Genomic DNA, 24546 nt, shown 5'->3' on the forward strand with positions numbered 1-24546 from the left:
CACTGATCGGTATCCTTGTTTCTGCATGATATGTGATGATTCCCCTTCATTTTGATCGCTACTTGAAGATCAAGTCGATTGTTTGTCTTGAGCTAAACGGGCGTTAGATATTCTGTGTCTTTGGATAGGGGGATCGTTTTGTCGATAAACGCTGTCAGATAAGTGATGTTTCCTTATAAGGAAAACTGGATTGCGTAATGACGTGTGACGTCAGAGCAGTCACAAGACCTTGCACACAGAGCTGAATGCGCGAGGACGGAACGCAGCTGTCCAACAATTTATAGAACGTCTCGAAGGGCACAACTGGCATGATGGCGTCGAAGAGCCAACACTTTGCGTTTCTTTGCTACGATAAAGGCGGTTTTCTGTGATTTTTCTGTAGTCTCAGCGGCACGACGGTAAAGCGCCCTGAGGCTGTGTTTTTTTGTTTGTTTTGTTTAGTTTTTGACTCCGAAGGCGAGTGGCATTGTCTATGTAATCGCCCCGGCTGTTGGCAGTGCGGCGGTGTTTGGCTAGCTCAGCCCGTTGGGTTAGCTCACTTCGACGCTAAGCTAGCGAATCGGCTAGCTTGGCCGGTTTGTGTGGTGAGAGCTGGAGAGTAGGTGATGTTGTCCGTGCTGTCATACGGTAGACTGGTTGCCAGAGCTGTCATCGGCGGACTCTCTCAAACAGACAGCCGCGACTACAGCCTGGTGACTGCGAGCTGCGGCTTCGGCAAAGATTTTCGTAAAGGTATCTTGAAGAAAGGCATGTGCTATGGGGACGACGCGTGCTTCATCGCCCGACACAGATCCGCGGATGTTTTGGGTGAGTAACGTTACCCCATGTGTTTGCGGGGTGGGGGAACCTTAACCGCACCGTACAGTCTCACAAAGTAATGGAAGATGATTCAAAGTCGCTGTCTTTACTTTGGTGTTTCACGCCCGCGTTTCACTGCCGTTTTAATACGTATGAATCTGCAGTCAAAATTCACGCCGTCATGCACACTGCTAACCTAGAGAGTTGTTGTGCTGGGGGATTTTCGCCCGTAGTACTTTAAATTTCCATGTACACAATTAAACGGGTGAACCTCCATCATTAGCTGTTTATTTGTCTTCCATCTTGTATCTTGGGAATACAAAGCATTACGACCCGCGTTGAATCCACTGCAGACTGCAATGAGTCCTAACAGCTTATGTGTTACTATCTATTGTTATCTAACACCTTTGCGGGGCCATGCAGCTCTACTGCCTGTCGCAGCCCTGTTGCAGCACTTATCTTAAAAGTACACAAAACTTCGAGTCACTACATCTTCTTTACAGAAGTCTAGTTATTTTTGGAGGTCTGTAGCGAAGCAGGACTGCGTCTTTATTTCTGCCTTAGTCTGTGGAGACTTTTCGGTGCCATCCATGTATGGTCAGCGGTGAAGATGCCGTGTCTTTGGAGTAATGAGACTAAAGTTTCCATTCTAAGAAAGGCTCGGATCCGACTAAGCGTGTTCATATGAGAACAAGCCCCCCTCCCCATCACTGTTTATATATCCATATTAAGGATACAGTGGTTTGCCGTTTTGTAGTTATGAGCAGTGCTTTTAGATTGATTCCGTACGTTTTCAGCATCAAAGACAATAAAGTGTTGAGCATGTTGAAGTGGGAAGAGACATTTTCACCATTGTCAGGAATAGCTTGAAATGCAAATAGAACAACACTAAACTTGTTTAGAAATGCCATTCTCAGTACTTCAGTATCCCTTGATACTTGTTCTTCATTCTTTCAATTAATGTTATTGATACATTTGATGAACACTCCAATTGTTCGTATTAATTTAGCTGTTGCAAGGCATTGCCTGTTGATTTCTGCAAGATTCTGAGAATCACTGAGTAATTGAGTGTAAATGTCAGAAATAATTACCTGTTATACGTTAATTAATGTTAAATCTATTTTTTTAATGTTCTTAATTAGATGATGTTGACTTAGAAGGTGATATTCTCTTGTCTGATTCTGTGTTTGCCTATAGCCTAACATTTAAACGGAAAATTCTGGCTTCATATTTACAATTACTATCTGCTTTGTACATTTGTCTCTCCTTAGTCTGGGTAAAATAAATATATTGTATCAAAGAATGTCTGAAATTTTGAAAAATCATCCAGATATGGATCATTGTGTCTGTGGCTGCAGCTTTAATTTGAAAGTTGATCCGCAAATAATGTTTAGTTGCGCACTTGCTTTCAAAATGCAATGGGAAATTTGAAGGTGTAATGGTACAACTTCAGAGTCATTATATTGTACTTGATTTACCATATTTATCAGCCAAACTCCAAAATAATACATAAATAAAGCTTATATTTTCATGTTTCTTTCATATGCATAACAACAAAACTGCAGTGTTCAATGAAATGCTTGCCTGTCTGTAGGTGTGGCAGATGGAGTAGGTGGTTGGAGGGACTATGGTGTGGACCCTTCCCAGTTCTCAGGTACACTGATGAAGACGTGTGAGAGACTAGTGAAGGAAGGACGCTTTGTTCCCACCAACCCTGTGGGAGTCCTCACCACCAGTTATTATGAGCTGCTGCAAAACAAAGTGCCACTGCTGGGTGAGTGACGCCTCAGGAAAAGTGTGCGTCTGTGTGTGTGTGTGTGTGTGTGTGCGTGTGCGTGTAGTTGGAGGGTAATTTCTCTTTTAGGCTTATACCATTTCACAACTCCATATTGATTTGGATCTGTATCAAGTCTCAATAAATTTAACCCATATGGTTGTGTTCCTGCCAATTAACCAGTAGATTTTTCCATTTGGTCCTGATCATAATTTTGTTTGTTCTAATCCGAGGTCTGCGGCTGGCTTAATTGAGATCTTTGAATCATGAATCAGAAGAGCCACATCTGATGTCTCTATGCATGCCACGCCACAATCCATTTCCTACATTATTCCATTCCTTGAGCATAATTGTAAATAAGCGTGCACAAGCATGTAACATCAGATGTTTTCGGAACAAATCTCTATGCGTGTCAGTATTTTTCCAGTACATTGTCACATGTGCAGCTGGTGAAACAACACAGTATTGTCCATTTTCTTCATGGCGGAGGGGAATGTTCTTCAGGCCAACAGTTTTGTAATTGTACAACTGGAGAGAAAACATCGTAAAGAGTGAGTCACAGTGCGTGAGGGCTTTTGAAGGTTGATCCCAGTGAGCATATTTTGGATTGCCAGATGAATCACCAGCAGGGTGTGGCCACACACTGTCCTCCTGCTCTATCAGCTCAAGTTCCCCCTGCATCTCACAGATGGTTGATCTCCAAAAATTCCTGCAAACACAGTGTTGTTTTTGGCATGGTTTATGAGATAAAGGCAATGGCACTAATCAGCCTTCCAAATGTTTCCCCGGTATCTTTCCATTAAAATTCGCTCTTGCTATGCAATGAAGTGTGTGAACGGCAAGAGGAAAAATCATGGTATAGTGTTGTTTTTTTTATGAATATTTGATTGAACTTTATGAAAGTTAAAAACTGCTGATATCTTCCTTTTAATTATGAGTTTTCTTTAAGTATTTAATAAATGTTGCAAATCATCAGTAGTTTCACAAAAATCATGACTGAAACTCTTTATCTAGTGTCAGTTTTCATCATTCAGTATTTGCCAGTAGCCTCCTGGTTTTCTAATGCCTTAGTATCAGCCACTGACCCCATATGTGGATGTTTGTATCAATAATTACATCTACCTTCAGGCTCAACCTGATCATATGTCAAAAAGTGATGTGAGCTACTCAATATGCTCTTGACAAAGAGAAAGCTTCACATTCAAGTGAACTGACAGCGTGCTGTGTTTCTAGCAAGTTAATAGTGCCTTTTTAGGTTTATCTCCAACGCCCTCAGCTCTGCTGAGTCTGGAGGCTCTAAATGGCTTCTAAAAGCCCTTCTGTGGAGGGGAGCCAGTTTACCTGTTTCATCCCCTGTGTCCTGTTTCTTCTGACTGTGATAAACCTGTTTTGCTCTCAAGAGAATGTCTTTAAATTTTCTTTTTCTGTTACCTGTATTTGTAATCTTGCAAATCACACATTTTTCATAATATTTTGTGCCCAGCACACACAATAATAGATATCATGTTATTAAAAGTCAAGTTAATATGAAATCTTATGAAAAAGTTGTTGATCAACTATTGATCAACAACTCCAAAATATGCGTGCCATGATGTGGGACATACATTGTTACTGTCTTACATAGTTTCCTTTCATCTAATTTGACTATTTTTAAGTTGCTAAAATCTTATCTTAGGTATAGGTAAGTACAGGTAAGAGAGCTCTCTTTGCAGCTTTTACCTGTACAACATCACAGCTGTCCAGCTAGTCTTGCTTCTTGCCGGGGGTCTTTGGTTATTGTCATAGAATCACACTTACATGTGATACAGGTTCAAAAAAGCACATTTATATGAATCCATTTACATCTGACAAAAACAATGGAACGGCTGAATTAACAATAAAAGTAATTGCACATGTCCCTTGTGTCTGCAGGCAGCAGCACAGCCTGCATTGTGGTGTTGGACCGGCAGAGTCACAGGCTACACACTGCCAACCTCGGAGACTCAGGCTTCCTGGTGGTCCGAGGAGGAGAAGTGGTTCACCGCTCTGATGAGCAGCAGCACTACTTCAACACACCTTTCCAGTTGTCAATTGCCCCCCCTGGGGCAGAAGGGGCTGTCCTCAGTGACAGGTGAGACATGCTATATGCACTAGCCATGAAAGTGCTGCACATACTGGAGGAGGTCTGAGCTTGCTAAGAATTTAGATATAACCAGAACTTTTTTCTTTCATAACGGGATAACATGGATGATTTGCAGATGTCTTGCAGAACATTATGTGTTCCTCTCACACACCGTTATTGACGGTAGTGAAACAGCACGTCAGGGTCCACGCGCTGCTCTGCCTCGTTGATGTCGTGTGCCAAGCAACATAGTATATGCCAGTAGACTTGAGGGCAGGCAATGGCTTGTTGCCCAGCTTTCCCTCGCACCCCGGTCAAAGTCTCTGCAGGCTGATGAGCAAACTTAAGTGTCTACGGTCAATCTTGCAGGCTCAGCCATCCTCCCACTTGGCTCTTCTTAACTCATGCAGATTATTGTTAGCCTCTTAAAGGTACTTTGTAAAAAAAAATTGTAGAAGACTAAGTGCTGAAGAACGTCATAAGAGCTACAGAATGGTGCAGTATTTTATAGTTATCTTTTAGATGGCACACATTTTTATTTTTTATTTTTTTAATAATAATTATTTTTATTTTTATTTATTTACTTACTTTTTTTCCCTCAAACAATCATTATAAGCTTGTCACAACCTTAGGCGTTATATTGTCCTCAATAAATATTTTACCCTTTTCCAAGCAACATGCATTTAAAGATTTCTTGGTAATTTCCAGCAGATTTACCTTCCAATCCCAGATTCCCATTGTAATTTAGCACCAAAGAGAGCGCAGCAAGGGTGAAAGCTAAAGAAGATATGGAAACAACATTCATGAGACTGTAGAATAAAAGGAAATTCTTGAAAAACAATTACTTCAAGCTTGTTCTGGTATAATGTGTACACCTGGAGAAGCATGCTTGAATTCTGGGAATGTTGCCATCTTTTTCATTAAAAAAAGGGTAATCTACAGCTACAAGTAAAGGCATAAAATTTCTTATATCCGGCATGCATCAGAGACCTGCACCTGCAGAATTTGACACTTCAGGTAACTTCACACAACACCAGGGTATCTCAATGCAACCAAAAAATTATCCTGGGCAGGTTGTGTTTGACATGAAAACATTTAAGGTCAGGTGGGAGTGTGGACATTTAATAAGTCAAGTGTAAGTTGCTCCTCTAATATGCTGAAATGTCTTTAATTAGGATCGGCATAATGAGATCCTCTAGTCCCTCCTGATGCTTCACAGTGGTTGTATGACTTTTTTAGAAGTTGGCGCCTCCTTTTTTCTATTGTATATCAATGTATTTTAGTGGTCAATTGGTGGGAGATGCCCTTTGACAATTTTAACGTTTCTTCAAGTTATGAAATTCAGTGTAATTGTTCAGTTGATATACATATATCACGAAACTAATGTAGTATTAGTTAGTGTTGATGGTTTTAACCAGAATTACTGATTGATGTCCTTCATGTTCGAATAGTTATGTTCTATGGTTCAGTTATGGGGCTTTAAGAAGAGCCACAATCACATACATATACTCATATGAAGTTAAATAATGACTTTTTGCACTGTACAATGCCTTACAGCTATATATTTTCGACATACTATATATTTCAGTCTGTGCTCAGCGTCTGATTTGAGACTTATTTTTTTCTTATTAACTACCATTGCAAGATAAAAAAACATCTGTTGGGTTTTCCTTTTTAATCTAGAATGGTGAACATTAAGGTTAGTCTTCAAATGACTGCTGTTTACAGTTTACTTTTGGAGTAGATCTCATTAGGCCAATATTCTAACTTGTTGTTGAATGTGCACAGCAGTACAGACCTCAGGAAGCTGCCAAATGCTTCGCAGTAAAAGAGTTTCCTGGTGGTGTATGTCCGACTTTACAAAGAGATACTAAGATTTTGAACTTAGTTTAGAGCCATGCTTTGGCAGTGTTTGACATTGGTGAAAAGTTTTCTGAGACCCTGAGCGTCATGTGAAAATCAGGCTACACCAAAATAACTAGATGTTTGGTTGTACCTGGAGGCATGTGACATGACGCAGATTGTTTAACACCCATGACTGTGCAGGGGATGTGATCTGCAAGAGATGGGTTCCTTCCCAGAACAGAACTTGACTCAAGCCGTTTTATTCATTCAGCACTAGTGGCCAGTGGGAATTTATTAGATGGAAGTGTCTGTTCCAAAACCTCCACTTGGTGATTCTTTACATTTTTTTTGTCCTCATGCTAAAGGTACGATTACATTTCTGTCAGGATTTGGGTGAAACATCAGAAGTAATTAAGAATCAAACGTCATCACTATGTTATCTGCTTATAAATATTTCCACTTTTGTCACCTGGTCAAGTAATCTGCACTAATCTGTGGGTATTTCTTGGACAGACTCAGGAGCAGGGTTGCAGATCCAGATTACTGTCAGGTCAGACAGGCCAGATTTCCTGTGCGTGGGTATGTACGATAGAAAGTTAGGGAGGACATGAAGTTCATGTATGAACAAATTTACCCCAAAAAATGCGTTTGTCAGTTCACTTGAACCGAAGCTCAGGTGGAAGACAGCTGAGCCTGGTTTGGGTTGTAGACTTCTCCAGGTGTGTTGCAGGGTGCAAACAGATTTGTGTGTAGGTGGGTGTTGAACATCTTGGGACGGATTTCAGCAGTGTTGTATGTAGGTGAAAGGTCGTCTCTGCTCAGTGACCGTCTCAACTCCAGTTTGATAAAGGTGGCTTCATTTACTCCCCTCTCAAACTATCTGTCCGCTCTGGCCAGAAATGGGACATTGCTGTCTTTGTAGGAGTAGCCTCTGTCATTAAGGTGTAAGTGGTCCTGGGTCCTTACCTGAAGACTTGGCTCTCCTGTGTAGGGCCATCAATTTTTGGAGAGGTTGTTTTGTCTCATCAATGTATATAGGTCATCACAATTCTCATTGCACTTAAAAGTACACACCACATGTTCCACTTTGTCTTGGTGTTGTGTCCTTGGGGTGCACTTAGTGTTTGCTTTGGGTTTTGTTGTCTCACAATTTTGGTTTGCCGTATCTCTATGCCTGAATTTTCTATGTTTGTGTATGTTTGCAGTCCAGACGCTGCTGACAGCTCTTCCTTCGATGTCCAGCTGGGTGACATCATTCTCACAGCAACTGATGGGCTCTTCGACAACATGCCCGACTACATGATCCTGCAACAGCTGAAGAAACTAAAGGTAAAAAAAAAATGCCCTTCATTGTTTGAGACTGAGTCAGTAGTATGAACAGTATGAAAACGTCATGCTTTTTGTTGCTCAGAATTCAAACTACGAGAGCATCCAGCAGACCGCGCGGAGTATTGCAGAGCAAGCCCACGTTCTAGCCTACGATCCCAACTACATGTCGCCTTTTGCACAGTTTGCCTGTGACAACGGGCTGAATGTAAGAGGTAGGTAACGAAAGAAATTGTTGCTCCATCCTGGTTATTTTAAGAAAGGAGGAGGAAAAGACTACATTTGTTGAGGGTGGAAACACAGGGAGTACGTCACTTGCTTCATCCTGACTGAAGATTTGCTTTGCTCTCTCTGTGTAGGAGGAAAGCCAGATGACATCACAGTGCTGCTGTCCATTGTGGCAGAATACACTGACTAGAGTCAGTGTGGTTTGGACACGGGGGCTGTCTGTCTGTGCAGCTCATGGACAGCTTTGATTCCTGCTGGACAGGATGAAGGACTGACATAGGATTTCGCTCCAGCACGTCCCAACTCTATCCTGCCTCAACCCTCAGCTGACCATCACACAGTTCTCCCCCAAACGAACTCCTATACGTGGCCTAAAACATCCCCTTGGCTGAGCTGAAGGGCTCACTGTATAATCCCTTTTGCCTGGGATAAGCAATCATTGGGCACATTGGAGATGAGGGTGATGAGTAGTCTGTCCCTGAGTGGTAGAGCAGGGAGGAGGTTTAGACTCAGGCAGAGTGGATGAAGCCACCGGACATGAGTTCAACTGTTAGAGCTGCCCCATGCTGGGTTGCTAGAAGGGAAAGATAGTGTCAAGAAGGGAACTGCACAGGAAAAGGCACCATTAGGGCTGAATAAACAGGCTGCCGAATGTTCCCCGATGAAACCGCGATCATTAGAAAAGCTGTGCTCAAAGGGCATCAGACCTTGTATTTGTGAGCAGGGAAGGTATACTTGATGATCTAGTGTGACTGCTGTCCTGGGAAAAATGAACTGAAATGTCTAATCCTTTTTTCAGAAAGTCAAATGGAGACTGGTGTTGGTGTTCCAACTACAGGCGAATTGCACTCCGCGGCCCCTCTGGTTACGTCTCTTCAGGGGTCCTGGAAAGGAGGGATTGTCAGATATTTTAGCCTCTGATTCAGGAAGACGAGCATCATTATCGCTTTGGTCATGGAACAGTGGACTAGCTCTACATCCTCAACAGGGTCCCGGAGGGTGCATGGGGCTTCACCCAACCAGTCTACGTGTGCTTTGTGGACTTGGAGAAGGCATTTTGATGGGATCCTTCTGCCTTTTGCGGATGATGTGGTTCTGCTGGCTTCATCTGACCGCGCTTTCCAACTCTCGCTGGAGCCGTTTGCGGCCGAGTGCGAAGAGGCTGGGATTCGTATCGGCTTCTCCAAACCCACGGTCCTCGGCAGAGTGCCTTTTCCGGGTAAGGATAAGATCCTTCCCCAAGTGGTGGAGTTCAAGTATCTCTTGTTCGCAAGAGAAGGAAGAATGGAGCGATAGACAGTTTGATCAGTAAAGTGTTTGCGGCGGCGCTGACTCTGCGTCAGTCTGTTGGGGTAAAGAAGGGGCTGAGCCAAAAGGTGGAAGTTGCTGATTTACCAATCGATCCATGTGTCCAACCTCATCCTTGATCACGAGCTCTGGATAGTGATCGAAAAAACAATAAATCATGGTTACAAGCAGCTAAAAATTACTTCCTTCCACAGAGTGTCCAGGCTCTCCCTTAGAGATAGGAAGATGAGCTCAGTCATTTGCTCCTTCACATCAAGAGGAGCTTTACAGGATAGCCCTGGCATCTGGTCGGGATGATCGGGACATGCTGGAGGGTCAGCGTCTCTCGGCTGGCCTTGGAATATGTCGAGGTTCCCGTGGAAGATGGGACAGGGCAGGCCGGGGTTCTGCTTGGGCTGCTGCCCCTGCAACCCAACCCCGATTAATGCTTAGGCATTTCAGTTGTTGCTGCATGTAAGAACACACTGAGAGTGGCTGCCTTTTCCACAAAAGTGCAAGTCAGATTTGCACTATATTTGTTACTTGGCGGTTTAAAATTAGGATTTTATAGTCAAAAAGCATCTGAAGACACGCAGTGTCAAACAGATGCCCTCCCTTTAATATTACAGCCGCTACTGAAGTTTGTTTTGAGTACATGAGGTATGTGTGTGTGAATGAGGCATGAATGTACTTGTGCTTCTCAGTACTTCTGTGTGTAATTATTGTCTTTGAGATGGAGGTGAAGGCTAGACTTCTCCATATCCACTGGGCTGAATTGATCTCACGGAGTCAAAACGCACAAAAGGTCTGAAGCGCTCTATCTGGTGGAAAAAGTAAAAGCTGAATACAGTAGAAGTTGGTCAAGTGACCAAATTTATTTTTGTATCTTCTTTGTTCATTGGGATTGAATGAGAGGAGCAAAAGTAGGAAACAATCAGAATTTCCTTTTAGCCCTCCTTTGCACCAAAGTCGTCAGGTTTTTTTTTTTTTATTGCAGATCTCAATTCTGCATCAGTTGCATTTTCAACCCCCTGTGGAAATGTTATGTTATGTAGTGCTCTGATGATCTGCCTTGTATCAGACTTAGATCCTGGCAACATTATACCTTAAAAAAAACATAGTCTGCTCCAACTATGCCCGGAACCGAGTGATGAGTAAGAAAACGGCTTACCCGTCACGCCCTACTGTCTTAACTCTGGATGTCTTTAACCTGTGGTATGTCATCTCTTTCTTCTGAAATCCTCTTTTGTGCACTTGGTCAGGCACTGAGGAATAGTGATAAAGCCATGCCATACTTGACCCCCTCCCACTGTTCACAAGTCTGCACTATCTTGTGGACTGTTTCCCTGCTAAATCTGTCACGTTCACACTGGAAGACTGCAGTGTAGGATGTCTTTCTGAAAAGAGAGGCCCATGGGCACAGAAGAGCAGGTTTAGATAAAGCAACACACAGACAATCTAAGCAGCCTTAAGAATATTTTAAAGCAATTCCCCATGCCAGCACTGCTGTTGTGGGTTATGTCGTTCCTGATTCACCTTCCCTGACTTTTCAGTTGTCTCCCATCTACGCGTTCTTCCTCTGTTAAAACCGGAGTATGTCTATATTGGGTGTACCACTGCGGTGCAAATCCAAGCCGAGAAGAGCATTTTCAGATATGTACAATATTTAAATAAAGAGTATAGTATTTATTATTCAGTATTCTGTGTTTATTTCATCATAAGCTTATTTAGGAGTATATGCTTTTAACAAAGAAATCCCCATTTTATTGACGAGGGGACGGCGATCACAGGATAGTGCTCAGGCGACAAGAAGACACATCTTTAGGTCCGGATAGAATGAATGGCTTGTCTTGAACCACATTCTTCACAATCCAGACGTTCCCATCCAGCCGACCATTATCAAATCTTACTGTGGCTACATGACTTGTGTTCTCTCCTCTCCTTTACAAGGATATAAATTTAAAAGTCCAGTCGCCACAATAGGATTTGACAAAAGCTGACCGTGGCGTGGATGACCGAGAACCTTCAGAGCATCTTACCGATAGGACTTTCACTTATCAGGAGTGAAAAGCCAGTTTACTGGCATTGAAAAATGAAACTTAGCTGTGACTTATTCAAGTGGCCTTACAAAGTGGGCAAAACAAGTGGGCTAATGTTTTCATTTATTTTGGTAACTACAATAGATACATTCAGTTGAACTTTCGGTTGAATCTACTGCAACGAGACATTTAAACAGATTAAACTAATCACATTAGTTATAAATATACTAGGAACAGGACATTGAACATAAATAATAATTTGTGAGTTGCAAACCGAAGGAGTGACGGTGTTACGGGCATCCTGTGAAGGAGTCCCCCGTGTCCTCCGTGTCGCTGTAACATGCGAGGACCGGCAGCCTGGCACAGCAACCCTCAGAGGACAAGGCCCTGAACAACAGGGAGCAGGTCTATAAAGGTAAATGTGATGTGTTAGCACTATTATCATTTCCTGAAAGAACCATTCTCTTAGTTCAATGGAGTTATATACTGAGCCTATTTGATCCTCAGTAGCAGCTGATTTTAAATGACAGTCCAGTAGATACCGCGGCTACTTCCCAATGACAGGCTTTTACACAGCAGGGCAGTCAAAAGTAAGACAGGTGGTAAGTCTGGTATTAAGGTATGTCATTCCAGCAGATGGATGAACTGGATTCATTTAGAACAATGACATTTCATTCTCACACTCCATGCCAGTTTGAGTCACATCAGAGGGGGGCAAGGCATTATTATAGTCTGGGTGTAATTCCACTCACTATCATAGGAAACCATTTCACAGCAACACCCTACCCGTCGAGACTAAAGCAAGCCGGCCCCATACAGAGACTTGTGTGAGATTCCTGGTGACAAAGTAAAGGCCGCAGGATGGTCGAGTTACCGGGGAGGGAGCGGGAGTCGTGGGAATGCCGACACGGGTCTCGTCGGGTGCGACAGGTTCACCAATCCGAGGGAGAGGCGACATAGAAGTGGCCGCGTTGATCATGAGACTGCGCTGGCTGGATGCCACGTGGACATTTTGAGACTGAGCGCCGTCCGCTTCGAGCACACTGATGTTTACCGCAGCAGCGTCTGCGCACCTGGAAACATACCACGCAAAAACTTATGCACACCAGTCACACGTTAGCTTACTTGCTTGGTCGGTAAATTCTCTGGATCGCAAAGCATTTCTTTTCAAGAGACGCCCAACCAATATTGATGCTTTCAGAGAGTGAAGACTAAATGTGTGATGGATATATCATTTGACAACAGTTTAACAACTCAAAGTAGTAAAGGTTAAGAATGTTAACTCTTAGAAGAATTGCAGAATGCATTGAAACCTTAGAAAATCCTTCTTGAGGACCCGATCACTGATGATATTTTACATAGTATTTACATCAGCCGCTTAACTGATGAGAGTACCTTTACATTCGTAAAAGGCTGACATTGCTGTGTATTCAGGAATTATTTTTCCCACGTCAGTCTCAAAAGCCCCGTAGAGACTGTTCTTGAGTTCATCATATCGAAGGAAAAAAAGCAAATGGCATTGAAGAAACAAAAATATTCAAATGGCAGAGGAATGTTTTTCAGGATTTTCACACATACACTAAAGGAATTAGATACTGGGTTTTCTGCATAACTGCAATCGGAAAAATTTTACTGCTTAGTTGAAAGTGGAATACATTTATGCTATTAAGGATGTGTTTAAAATACTTTCATGATTTGACACCAACACTTAGTGACTATAATATCTATCCTAATAAATCATGACATTAGGTTAAGGTTAATGTTACTTCCTGGGTTAGCAATTTTATACTCTTGGCCATTTTGTTATTTTCTTTGAACACATTTGTCAGCGTGTAATGTATTAGATCCTAATTAGCTGACTGAAAGTAGCCTAAAGTGCAGTTTGAGCAAACAACGAAACATCCCTGTTCTCACAGCCACAATGCATGTCATTACTCACAGAAAAGCAACCAGACCAAGAGAAACACCATAAAAAGAATTAGAGTTCAACTTCAGAAGACTAGGAGCTTGAGCTCTCGCAGTGGACAAGCAACTTGAGTTATCAGGATATCACAAATGACACAAAAATACACTAAATAGGAACAAAAAAAATTAGTAAACGGACCATTAGTAAATATGACCATGTTAAGTCTGATGGGCTGAAAAATTGCCAAGCAATCAAGTTAGTGATATTGCTGTGGACTCCAAGTAGTCAGCACAAGCAAAGTGAACTTCAACATTCATCCCTTCAACATTCAGCTCTTCAACCCAGAGCTGAAAGCACAGAGAAACCTCGAGAGTCAGCAAAGCAGAATAAAATGACAATGGCAGAGCAGCCAAACTGGCCAGCATAACAGAGATGAGGTGATTACAGACAGCCACACGGACAGGCCTCTAACCTAACCTCACCTATCCCTCGGCTTGCCCTAATTATCTCCGTTACAGACACAAAGCTGGCCGCTGTAACACTATGCCTTCTCAGCGAGCTAAAAACATCCAACGAGGGCGACTCGTCTTGACCACGAGTGCCAGGAGAAAGGCTCAGGTAGTTCGACGGGAGGATTCGATTATACTCCGTGATTGGCGATCACCACAGATCTGAGAAACGGGGCCTGTTAAGACCTCGGTTGCGACAAGGCACCTACAGGTTCGAAATAAGTCTTACTGTTTCGTGGAAATGTGTAGAGGGTATAAACAAATGGAATGAGATTGAACGTAAGTGACTGCCTACCTGGGTGACATTGGCACTGGGTTCTCTGCAGGCTGAGACGGGGCCCGGCTCTCAGGGGCCAACAGAGTAGCCAGCACCACGGTCGCTTCCAGGGCCAGATCCTCCAGAGAAAAGGCCACAGGCCTACAAAGAGCGGTATTACAGATGGACGATGTTTTAAAACGTGTTTAGATGCATTCAGTGGTCTCTGATTTAACAAGGCTGCGATGGAAACAGCCTCTCAACCCATGGAGAAAAATTGTCAATTGAAACTGGAGGTTGCTTGGTGTTGATTACCCGCACAGCTAGAGGTGACAGGGGTAAGATACCACCCTCGCTGACGTCCATCTCCGCAACTTGAGACGCCGCTGCAATTCATGTGAATACTCTCACGGAAAAAAAAAGACTTACTTTCCCGCCTCGCTGAAGTGCACTGACACCGGCAGGCAGTGTAACTCAGCAAACGACAGCAAACCCTGGAGAAGCATAACAAAGATCGACTGGCAAATACTGAGGGGGGATCGTGTCCATCTGTTTTACAGCTACTAACCTCTTAATTTGGAGTGTGAAGAAAACACTAGTGCTCAATTGTGAGTCTGTGCCAATGTCTAAATCACCTGAACCTGCTTTCCGCCGTCAAAGGAACCAACAGGGATAAGATGATAAGGGCAACGGAGCACTTCACAGCAGGGTGTCAGACACTTTCCAAGACATTAGGAACAAGGTTTGTGGGTGTTAATGCAGCTCAAGGAACTTACTGTCTGTTCCATGGGTAGTTTATCCCAATTTCCCAAGTGGTCGACTAACGAGTACAATCTTGGGTGTGTTCATTTAGAATCTGTAAGCAGCAACTCTGGATAACTCATTGTTTCAGCGTCGATGTCATTACATTGTTGTTCTCAGGGATGGGTTTTTGCTTTTAGTCCAAGTATAAATAGTAGAGCCAGACTGGAATGGGAATGGCTGTTGTTGTCCACATAAAAACAAAAGGCTCTCATTGAGAGCCATGAAATGCGACATTTCAACATCTAAAACCCATAAATGAGTTACTTCCTCTGTATGGCGAGAGTATCACTGTGTCACCGAGGTCCAGCTAACTTTGCTATAACAGTGAATCGCGGCTCCGAGAGGAAAGTTCTTGTGAAAATGAAACAGAAGAGCAGACACACTCCAATCCCAGTCATAAGAGCAGAAACATAACCTCGCAGACATTAAAAGACTGCGGTGAGCCAGTTTTCCACATACACACACACGCAAAACACTGTCATGTGATGGGATACTGGGAGCCTCCAAAAATATCTGTTACCCTGAGCTCTTTCAGACAGAAGGTGAGGTCGGAGTCGCCTCCAAACTGGAAGTACTCAAACTCGCTCGGGTGTAAGGACATCTCAGTGGACATCATCTTCGTGTGATCTGTCACACAAGCGTCACCAGGTCAAATGGAATTTGCACTCAGCTCTACTATATTGCTTAATAAGGCCCTCACCGATATTGTACTTTTGGAAGCACTGATGTAAAAAATGACTTTGCAAGTAAAAAAAAAGTTTGTGTCATCAGCTCATGATTCTGTTTGATCCATGCCTAAAACATGTACTTCAGAATACTTAACACTGAAAATAAATTCCAACAAAGGTCATAAATATCATGTACCAGAGAAACTCAAAACACAGTAAGATGTGAGACTCGGGTTTGAACAGATTCTTCTTTTAAAAGATAAATATCAGGATGATGGCTTACTTTGATCATTTCCTTTCAAAGCAACATAAATGTATATACCTGTATAGAGCCTCTGCTAAGTACAGATTACCTAAAAAATATATAAACACCAGTTTTCTGCAGAGGACCAGAGTAGTCCAATTGATTTGTCTGACAGACAATTGGGCCCGCATTTAAGCCTGATTTGAACAAGAGGATATATATACCTTTATACACTGCTCAAAAAAATAAAGGGAACACTTAAAAAACACATCCTAGATCTAAATGAATGAAATATTCTTATGAAATACTTTGCTCTTTACACAGTGAATGTGCTGACAACAAAATCACACAAAAATGATCAATGGAAATCAATTGTATCAACCCATGGAGGTCTGGATAAGAATCACACTCAAAATTTAAGTGTAAAAACAAACTCCAGGCTGGTCCAACTTTGATGTAATGTCCTTAAAACAAGTCAAAATGAATCTGTGTTGCTTCCTGAGTGGACACTATGATTTCACAGAAGTGTGATTGCCTTGGAGTTACATTGTGTTGTTCAAGTGTTCTTTATTTTTTTGAGCAGTATATTTCATTCAATGTAAAAGCGAGTGTAACGCCTACATGTAAAAAGGGACAATACCATTTCCTCCCTCATGGTAATTCCTCAAGTTGACCCTCAGCCGTGTCACAGAGAGAGTGATTTCCTCCTGAGATGATGGAAAATGCATCACCATAGTGCTGAAAAGCCTGTTGAGGTGGACAGGGATTGGGTTGGACTCACCTAAGCAAGTTTACATTTCATTCTGCTGATATATCCTGGTGTTCCTCTAGAGTTAAGTTTGGAAGATTACATGAAACAGTCCTCGAATATTGTGTTTTCCTCATAAATCATAATGTAAACACCCAGTGGGCTGCGACTGTACATCTAATAAACGAGGAGCGATGCGCTGACCTGGCTGGAGCCTTCATCAGACTTGGGCAGAGGTGAGCAGCAAACACTGCCTGCAGAGCCATGCTCTCCTGGTAATGCAGATTGTGGGTCTTGGTTATGCCTGTCACAAGATAGGATTTTAGGAGCATACTGCCATCTTGTGTGAACAAAATGTATGAGCATGTATTTCATGTCACAGATCCATCAGTGACTCAAAGGATACAGTTCTGATTCTATTGCCATGCAGGTTTTTCAGGCCTGAAACAATGACCAGCCCCTGAAAGTGGTTGGGATTTAAATATGCATCAGACACAGACACAAACCATACGAGTTTTAAATGTAACAACAAATACTGCAGTTAAGTGTTGCTTTAATGCATGGAGTTTTCTTGTGTTTGTAAGGCATATCAATCTCACAATGAAAAAAAAATCTTGTAAACAGTAACTCAAATTACTATATGAAACAGGCAAACAAAATATATTGTCAATTGTACTTGCTCTCATGACGTTTTTGTTAATGTATTATTTACAAGGTTAATTGAACAATTCCAGGTTCTTGCCTTTGTGATGTATCTTGTGTGTTAACAAGTGCATTAATTAATCGTTCAAAAATAGTTGATCATGATTTATCACATTCCATCATTATTCAGTGGAGAAATAAACAATATATACTGTAGGAAAGATGGGGAAGATCTAAATTACAACTGATATCTAATTCACCAAAAGATGATAAAATTGACTTATTTACAATACTGGCAATTTATTATGAATGAGAATGAAATAATAATGACAAAGGAGACTTTTGCATCAGTAAATCAAATACAATACATAAAATAACATGTTTATGTATGTCCCAGAAACCACTCTCATTAAAGTTAGTTTCTTATTAAAAAAACGGTGTGGTTTTCCTATATCATAAGACCTGCTCATTAAGATGTCATTTCTTCCTGATATTGACACATCGAAGGTTGTAAGGTCATTTCTTGCTGTCTTTTCATAAATAAATTCTGAGGAAGAATCAAGGAAGAATTTAGGGCACTTCAACAGTGATACTCCACTATCATTATAAAATGATATGTAATATTTTATCACTTAATAATTACTGCAGTGTTTTAAGAACATACTTCTCAAAGATGCCAGGTTACGGTGGCTTGGGGCAGCCATGGTGATGTTCAGGAGACTGAAGACAGCAATAATGCAAACTATGTTATCCATCAACTGTTATCCTAGATAGGTAACTTAATTGACAGAGGAAGACATCGTTGACACTTGTGTTGTTTTTCTGTGCATTCTGGTGTTAATTCGGGAAGTTAATTTTCAAACAATCTCTTGGGACTTGTATTGTTAGTCCTTTGTTGTAACATATAGTGACGTACACATCTTTCATGAAGGAAAAGAGTTCCCCTCATTGAATAGTGTCCTGGTATCAAAATATATGAGAAACCTTAAATTACAATATCCTGCTAAGACTGCTAAAAGGCTCAATAAAGAGCAAGGAAGTCAAAATAACAGCTGGAATGACTAAAAATGCAAAGAACAAAATTCTGAGAAACTGCTGAAGTTCCATATCCAGCAATGAAAAGGGAGACTGCAGCATGAAACTTCATAGTTATGATTAATATATTGTGGAACCGGGAAAGTCATGTCTTAATTATGCATATACTGTGGATGATTTCAGGCAGAGGTTGCACAGAAGCAGTATGAAAAGACAATACGAGTCATTACACTAAAACAATAAAAATCTTCAAGAAATGCTCAGAGCTAAAACACGATATAAAAACAAATACAGAAAGCATCTTTTAGGAGGCTATATCCATTCCTGAAACTGTTTGGTACATAGGGATACCCCCTCGGGTGTTTTTGTTCTTGTTACAGGACATTATACAACCCCAATTCCAAAAGGTTGGGATGCTCTGTAAAATGTAAATAGAAACAGAATGCACTGACTTGAAAAATCAAATAAAACCCTATATTTTATTCCAATTAGAGCATGAAAATAGACCGTTTATCACCTTTTTGAAAGCCACGGACGCCGTGTCCTGTAGCATTGCTTCTCAAATAGTGGGGCGCGGCTCCATGGGGGCGATGCTGGGGGGCAGGGGTTAACCCTGGGGAACATGCTTATGATGTAGCATAAGCTCTATGGTGTAGTTTTTTTAAATCCGAGCATGTGCACGCACAGCACAGAGCAGGATATATCAAGTGCAGTGAGCAAACCCTCAAGAGACACATGGAAAATATTTCACAGGGATGATAATAAAGGCGCTGAGAGACGGAGATGAGACAAACGAATGTCACTTGAAAGCTAAGGCGAGGAAATATGACGAAAAGTATGTAGCGCTTGGCTTCACTGTCACTATGGTGGGAGCTGAGGAAAGACTGGTGTGTTTACTATATCAGAAAATGTTGTAAGCGGACAGCATGAAGCCAAATAAATGAAGGCATCCCCCAAAGATATTACACCCCTATTACCCTGATAAGCCGCTTGAGTTTTTTTCAGCGAAAACGTGCCAGACATTGGCAACAATCATCCCGCTTTGTGAAAGCTACTTCAGTAAACCAGCGAGCACTTATGTTAATAAAGTTATTCTTTGTTGCAAGTTGATCTATATTTCTCTTTTTATTCTTTTCTTTCATGTTAATAAGAACACAATGTTGTGCAAATGACACCATTTACAATTGTGGCTGAGAGTGGTGGTGGGCGCGTGCAAAATGTTTCCTTCTTTCTTGGGGGGGCATAACAGAAAAACATTTAGAAGTGCCAACCTAAGGAGATGGGCCCTCCAGCCTACCAGAGACAGTTCAAAAGACTACATCTCTAAATCTACTCTTTGGTCTTCCTTTCGACCCCCGGCCTGGCAGGTCCAACCTTCCTACCCCATCCATTTACCAATATATTCACTATCCCTCCTCCGTACATGGTCGAACCATCTAAGTCTGGCTTCTCGGACTTTCTCTCAAAAACATGTGCTGTCCTTCTGAAAGGCTCATTGCTGATCCTATCCTTTCCCAAAGAAAATCTCATCACTATTGTCTCTGCTGCCTCCAGCTTTGCGTCCGGTCTTCTCTTCAACGCCACTGTCTCTAAACCATGCAGCATCACTGATTCCTTACTTTGGCTCTTTCCACCCACTCCATTGCTCTGGACTGCTGACCCGAAGCACTAGAAATCCATTACCATCTTAATCTCCACTCCCAGTCGCCTCACTGTTCTGTTTTCTCTCATTCACACAAATATATTCTGTCTTGCTGCGACTAACCTTCATTCCTCTCCTTTCCAGAGAATACCTGCACCTCTCTAGACTTTCCTCAACCTGTTCTCTGCTCTCACTACAGATCATGTCATCTGCAAACATCATTGTCCATGGACATTCCTGTCTAACCTCAAATGTCAGCCTGTCCATCACCACTGCAAACAAGAAGAGGCTCAGAGCTGATCCCTGATGGAGTCACACCTCCACCTTGAACTTCTCTGTCACACCTCATCACTGTCTCACACACATGTCCTGCACCAGTCTGACACACTTCTCTGCCACTCCAGACTTCCTCATACAATTCCATAGTTCATCTCTCGGCGCCAGGTTACATACTTCTCTACCAACATTCTTAAAGCAAATACTTCATATGTAGTACTCTTTCTAGGGATGAAACCATAGTGGTTCTTCATCGTATGGCTCATCAACTATATAGTTAACACAATTTTGCACATCTTCCTCATTCTTAAAGTGTCACGGAGCGCAGGGGCGGACTCCGGCAGGGAACCACACCTCGGAGCAGGAATCTGGGTTGAAGCACTTTATTTGGGTAGAACGGCACGTAGGGTCGCACAGGGCTGGGTCTCACCAGGACGGGTCCCAGGCAGTGTGAAGGCAGGACGGGCCCCCGGGCAGGGTGAAGGCAGGATCTCGGACAGGGTCAAGGCAGGGTAGGGGTCCGGCCATGGCAGGGGTCCGCGGTGGTCTGGGACAATTCCCCGGCCCGAGGCAGAGCGTGCCGCTGCCCTTTATAGGGCTCTTGATTAGCGGCAGCTGCTGCTGCTGGCGCCGATTACGAATTAATCCCAGCCGTGTCTCCTCTCGGCTGCCGAGAGGAGATCCTGACATAAAGATGGGCATCATCACACTTCTGCCCATGCCTAAGGTATCTTCTCATTCTCTAAGATCCTGTTGAATAATCTAAGCAGAAACTCTACAACTACCTCTCCTTGACACTTCCATACCTTCACAGGTCTCATCAGGACCAACTACCATTTACACTCTTCATCTTCTTCAATGCCCGCCTTATTTCACCTTTATTGATCTCTGCTACTATGTGGTTCATGATAGTCACCTCTTTTACCGTCCACTCATTCAGTTTTTCAGTACAAAAGCAGTTAAGCAATCAGAAATGACAGAAAACTATAATTCCATCCATAACCATATAATTGACAAGAACGTGTGACATTCAAGCCTCAATATATCACATCTTCATTGGCTTTTTACAATTGAAGAGAGAGGATATTAAGTTATGTGTTCTTCCAAGAGGTTTTTCAGGGATTTTAAGTACCTAGGGCTGATAGTCTAAAGTAACAGAGATTGTGAAAAAGAAGTATAAGGAGTCCCTTGTAAAAGAGGTTTTAAATCTCAACGGGACTTTTTCCTGGTTAAATAAAGGTTAAATAAAAAAAATTAAAAAAGTGAAGAAACATGTGCAAGCAGGTTGGAACAGGTGGATAGAAGTGTCAGCTGTGAAGTAATAAAGTGAGTATTAGCCAGAATCAAAGGTGAACAAAATGGTGATGAGACCTGCAATGTTATTTTACTAGGAGACTGAGTATTTTACTGAGTAAAAGGAGGCAGAGCTACAGGTAGCAGAGACAAAAGTGTTTAGGTTCTCCTTGGGAGTGACGACAATGGATAGGATCAGTAAAGAGTCCATAAGAGGGACGGCAGATGCTCGATAATTTGGAGATAAAGTCAGAGGTGCCAGGCTGAGTTGGTTTTGGACATGCACGGAGAAGATAAAATATATTGGTAGGAGGATGCTGAGGTTGGAAAGCCTGGCAGGAGGCCTAGAGGAATATCATAAAGCAGATTAATGGATGTGGTGAAAGAGGGCATGAAGGTAGTTGCTGTGAGGGAAAGGGACACAGAGGACAGGTGTAGACAAGTAGATGATTCACTGAGGGGAACCATGAAGACAGCAGCCAAAAGGAAAATAAGATAACTGGTGTGGGGTCAACATGCAGTATTTCCCACCATGCCTGCAGTAAAACTGGATGATCACTCTGCAACTGGGAACGCTGATTGATATCTGACATCTCTCCACATTACGGTCAATGGAGGTCGTACACCGGAAAAGTGGTAGCAAACTCTAGAAAACGAAAATAGGGTAAACACAGCAGTAGATGATACATTAAGTAGAATACGTGTCATCATTTTACAGGTGTGTTACATTCAATTCTTTTGATTCTTTTCACTTGTGTTGGCTGGAAATTTGCATACCTTTATGAGCAATTTGCATTTAATAGTCTCACTGCTCTGATCTGAGCCCAGACTGTAATACTGGAAGAACAGTGGTGAGAAGAGGAAGCAGGCGTATGCAGATTGTGCAGAATTCACTGTTCTCAGCGCCAGCTTCAAAACACAAAAGACATGCAGGTTAGTAGACGCTGCAAACAGCAGCTGCTATCAGGGAACCTATCACGGGCTTACTTAACATTGCACTTAAAAAATCCGTAGTGCTCTTATTATTCAACTGGGAGGTTGGATGAGAGACAGGAGTTTGATAATAAAGTTGAGATTCAATTCAGTTCGATATGGGATAACTTTCCCAGAGATTGCATGTAGAAAGCGCCAGTAAATGAGGTGTTACTCACCCCTCTGACCGTCGGATCCAACCAAAGCTCATCTCCGACCCGCGAAAGCGCATAAATGGCCTTTCCAAATGCTGTGTCACAATAAATATCAACGGTAGAAGGAAACACCTGCCATTATGCTGAAATTCTTGGGGAAATGTATTTTTTATTTAAACGTAAAAAAGCAGTGTTGCCTCAGCTGCTCCCTTATCTTTTGCTAGGTTGAAAATGCTAACATGGAAAGCTACATTAGCCAAGCTAGAACCGTCCAGGTTTGTACACCTCAACATATTTTTGAAATTGCCTTTTAGAGGTTTACAACATTAAGAGATCACTTTGTACTCTCAAATAATGTAGTGACCGTGGATATATCCACAAATATAAGTACCTTTTACACCGTTTCCCTCAAGGACACACTCCATTTTGGATGGACAATGACAGTGAAGCTCGCGGGCTGAAGTTTGGATTGACGTATGCTAATTTTAAATAAATAAAGGTATAAAGTTAAAAGAAAAAAACGAAAATACATTGGATATTGGCACACTTATTTTTTCAATGTTATCGAAATATATATGGGCTTTTTAAAAAGTTAATTTAACAGGCACAGTTTTCCTCCTACTACGGTAGGACCGTAACACTGATTCTGTTGCACTTATTTGTTGATTTTTTGTTTCGTTTTATCATTTACGCTATTAAGTGGAAAAAAAAAACAAGATTTTTTTTTTTGTTTAAAAAAATATTATCTCATACTGTAGAAGTGTAATTTATAGAAAAAAAAATCAAGGAAGAATAAAAAGAATAGGTCTCCATGTAATAAAGATGTAAATAGATAATTTGATATACATACATTTTGAACAACAGCAAAAGAGAAAGATATCCAAGCAAGGCGTGTATGAATAAATCCATCTCTGTTTATTGATGAAGGATCTGATATGTAATCTTAAGTGAGGCGAATGTAAATAATTGAAATATACCTTTCAGGTTGAGATCCTTGTTTCAATGCAATGTTACTCATTGAACAAGAACACAACAGAAGAGCTGTTTATTTCATGACTCATCCGATATGCAACACATATCGTCACCCTCTTAAAATAATCGCATAAGACATTTTTTTACAAAAATGTTTTTTTTTTTTGCCTAAATCATCTCCTCATGATGCTGATCACCTCTGCCAAAATTGCCTACATCCTCAATTAAACAGTTTGTGCCATTCTACCCCTTCAGTAGAAATTGCCTATGTCAAGAGTGTCAAATGGTTCGGTTTTTTTGTGTTTCCTGAAAAATCTGAAAAAATGACTTAGGCGATTATTTTAAGAGGGTGACGATATTAGATACAACAACACTTTTAATGTGAACTGATTGTGATCGACAACTTGACATCAATTCATGCTCTGTATTTATGGTTTACAGCAGGGATGTCAAACTCATTTCGGTCCGGGGGCCACATACGGCCTAATTTGATATCAAGCGGGCCGGACAAGTAAAATCATTAGCTATAAGTAACAAGAAGTCCAAATTTTTCCCTTGCCTTAATGTGAAGGAGGTAAACAGGCAAATTATACAAATCTTTATATGTAATGAACTGTTCCTCTAAAGATTACATCATGATAAATTAATATTGAAAATGAATATTAAAAAAGAATTGATGAAATTACATCCTAAAAATATTGTCGAGTTAAAAGAGAAAATCTCGTCACTGTGGGAAAATTTGCCACTAGAATTTATTAGAAAATTGATTGGTAGCATGTATAAGGGGAGGTATAATGTTTACAAGGCTAATGATTGCTATTCTGGTTATTAAATCAATCTTTTTAAATTGCCCTTTTTTTTTTTTTTTTTTTTTTTGCAGTACCTTGTGATAGTGCAGCTCTATTCTCAGCCTCATCAAGATACTGCAGTAAACAGTAGTGGCAATGTTGCAACACACTGTTAAGACATTGTCTCTGTCTCGCTGTAAGCATTGGATGTACTGTGGCGATGTGACGAATTGTACGT

General features: G+C 41.6%; 2 protein-coding genes across 2 annotated transcripts; one reads left to right on the top strand and one right to left on the bottom strand.

The window, feature by feature from the left end:
• Window positions 1-237: 237 nt before the first annotated feature.
• pptc7a (protein phosphatase targeting COQ7 a) lies at window positions 238-11055 on the top strand. Its single transcript, XM_086169315.1, has 6 exons — window positions 238-807; window positions 2393-2572; window positions 4484-4682; window positions 7724-7847; window positions 7930-8059; window positions 8204-11055. The coding sequence occupies exons 1-6, from the start codon at window positions 606-608 to the stop codon at window positions 8260-8262; spliced, it is 894 nt and encodes a 297-aa protein (XP_086025441.1). The 5' UTR covers window positions 238-605; the 3' UTR covers window positions 8263-11055.
• Window positions 11051-22973, bottom strand: rad9b (RAD9 checkpoint clamp component B). Its single transcript, XM_086169310.1, has 11 exons — window positions 22940-22973; window positions 22573-22643; window positions 22199-22330; window positions 21953-22067; window positions 16738-16837; window positions 16426-16532; window positions 15394-15500; window positions 14499-14563; window positions 14109-14231; window positions 12273-12471; window positions 11051-11805 (listed from the first exon to the last, which is right to left on the bottom strand). Exons 1-11 carry the CDS (start codon window positions 22971-22973, stop codon window positions 11689-11691), a joined length of 1170 nt encoding a protein of 389 aa, XP_086025436.1. The 3' UTR covers window positions 11051-11688.
• Between the last annotated feature and the right edge of the window lie 1573 nt (window positions 22974-24546).

This window comes from Fistularia commersonii, chromosome 22, assembly GCF_037954325.1.
Source record: "Fistularia commersonii isolate RoL2024-O1a breed Wild chromosome 22, RoL_Fcom_v1.0, whole genome shotgun sequence".
NCBI classification, from domain to species: Eukaryota; Metazoa; Chordata; class Actinopteri; order Syngnathiformes; family Fistulariidae; genus Fistularia; species Fistularia commersonii.

Coding starts and splice junctions, on each gene's coding strand:
- pptc7a (XM_086169315.1), top strand. CDS start 606: ATGTTGTCCGTGCTGTCATACGGTAGACTGGTTGCCAGAGCTGTCATC. Junction 4,683..7,723: donor GGGGCTGTCCTCAGTGACAG/GTGAGACATGCT, acceptor GTATGTTTGCAG/TCCAGACGCTGCTGACAGCT. Junction 8,060..8,203: donor CAACGGGCTGAATGTAAGAG/GTAGGTAACGAA, acceptor CTCTCTGTGTAG/GAGGAAAGCCAGATGACATC.
- rad9b (XM_086169310.1), bottom strand. CDS start 22,973: ATGGAGTGTGTCCTTGAGGGAAACGGTGTAAAAG. Junction 15,501..16,425: donor TTACCATGAGGGAGGAAATG/GTATTGTCCCTT, acceptor CTTGTGTGACAG/ATCACACGAAGATGATGTCC. Junction 12,472..14,108: donor CCAGTGCCAATGTCACCCAG/GTAGGCAGTCAC, acceptor GTATGTTTCCAG/GTGCGCAGACGCTGCTGCGG.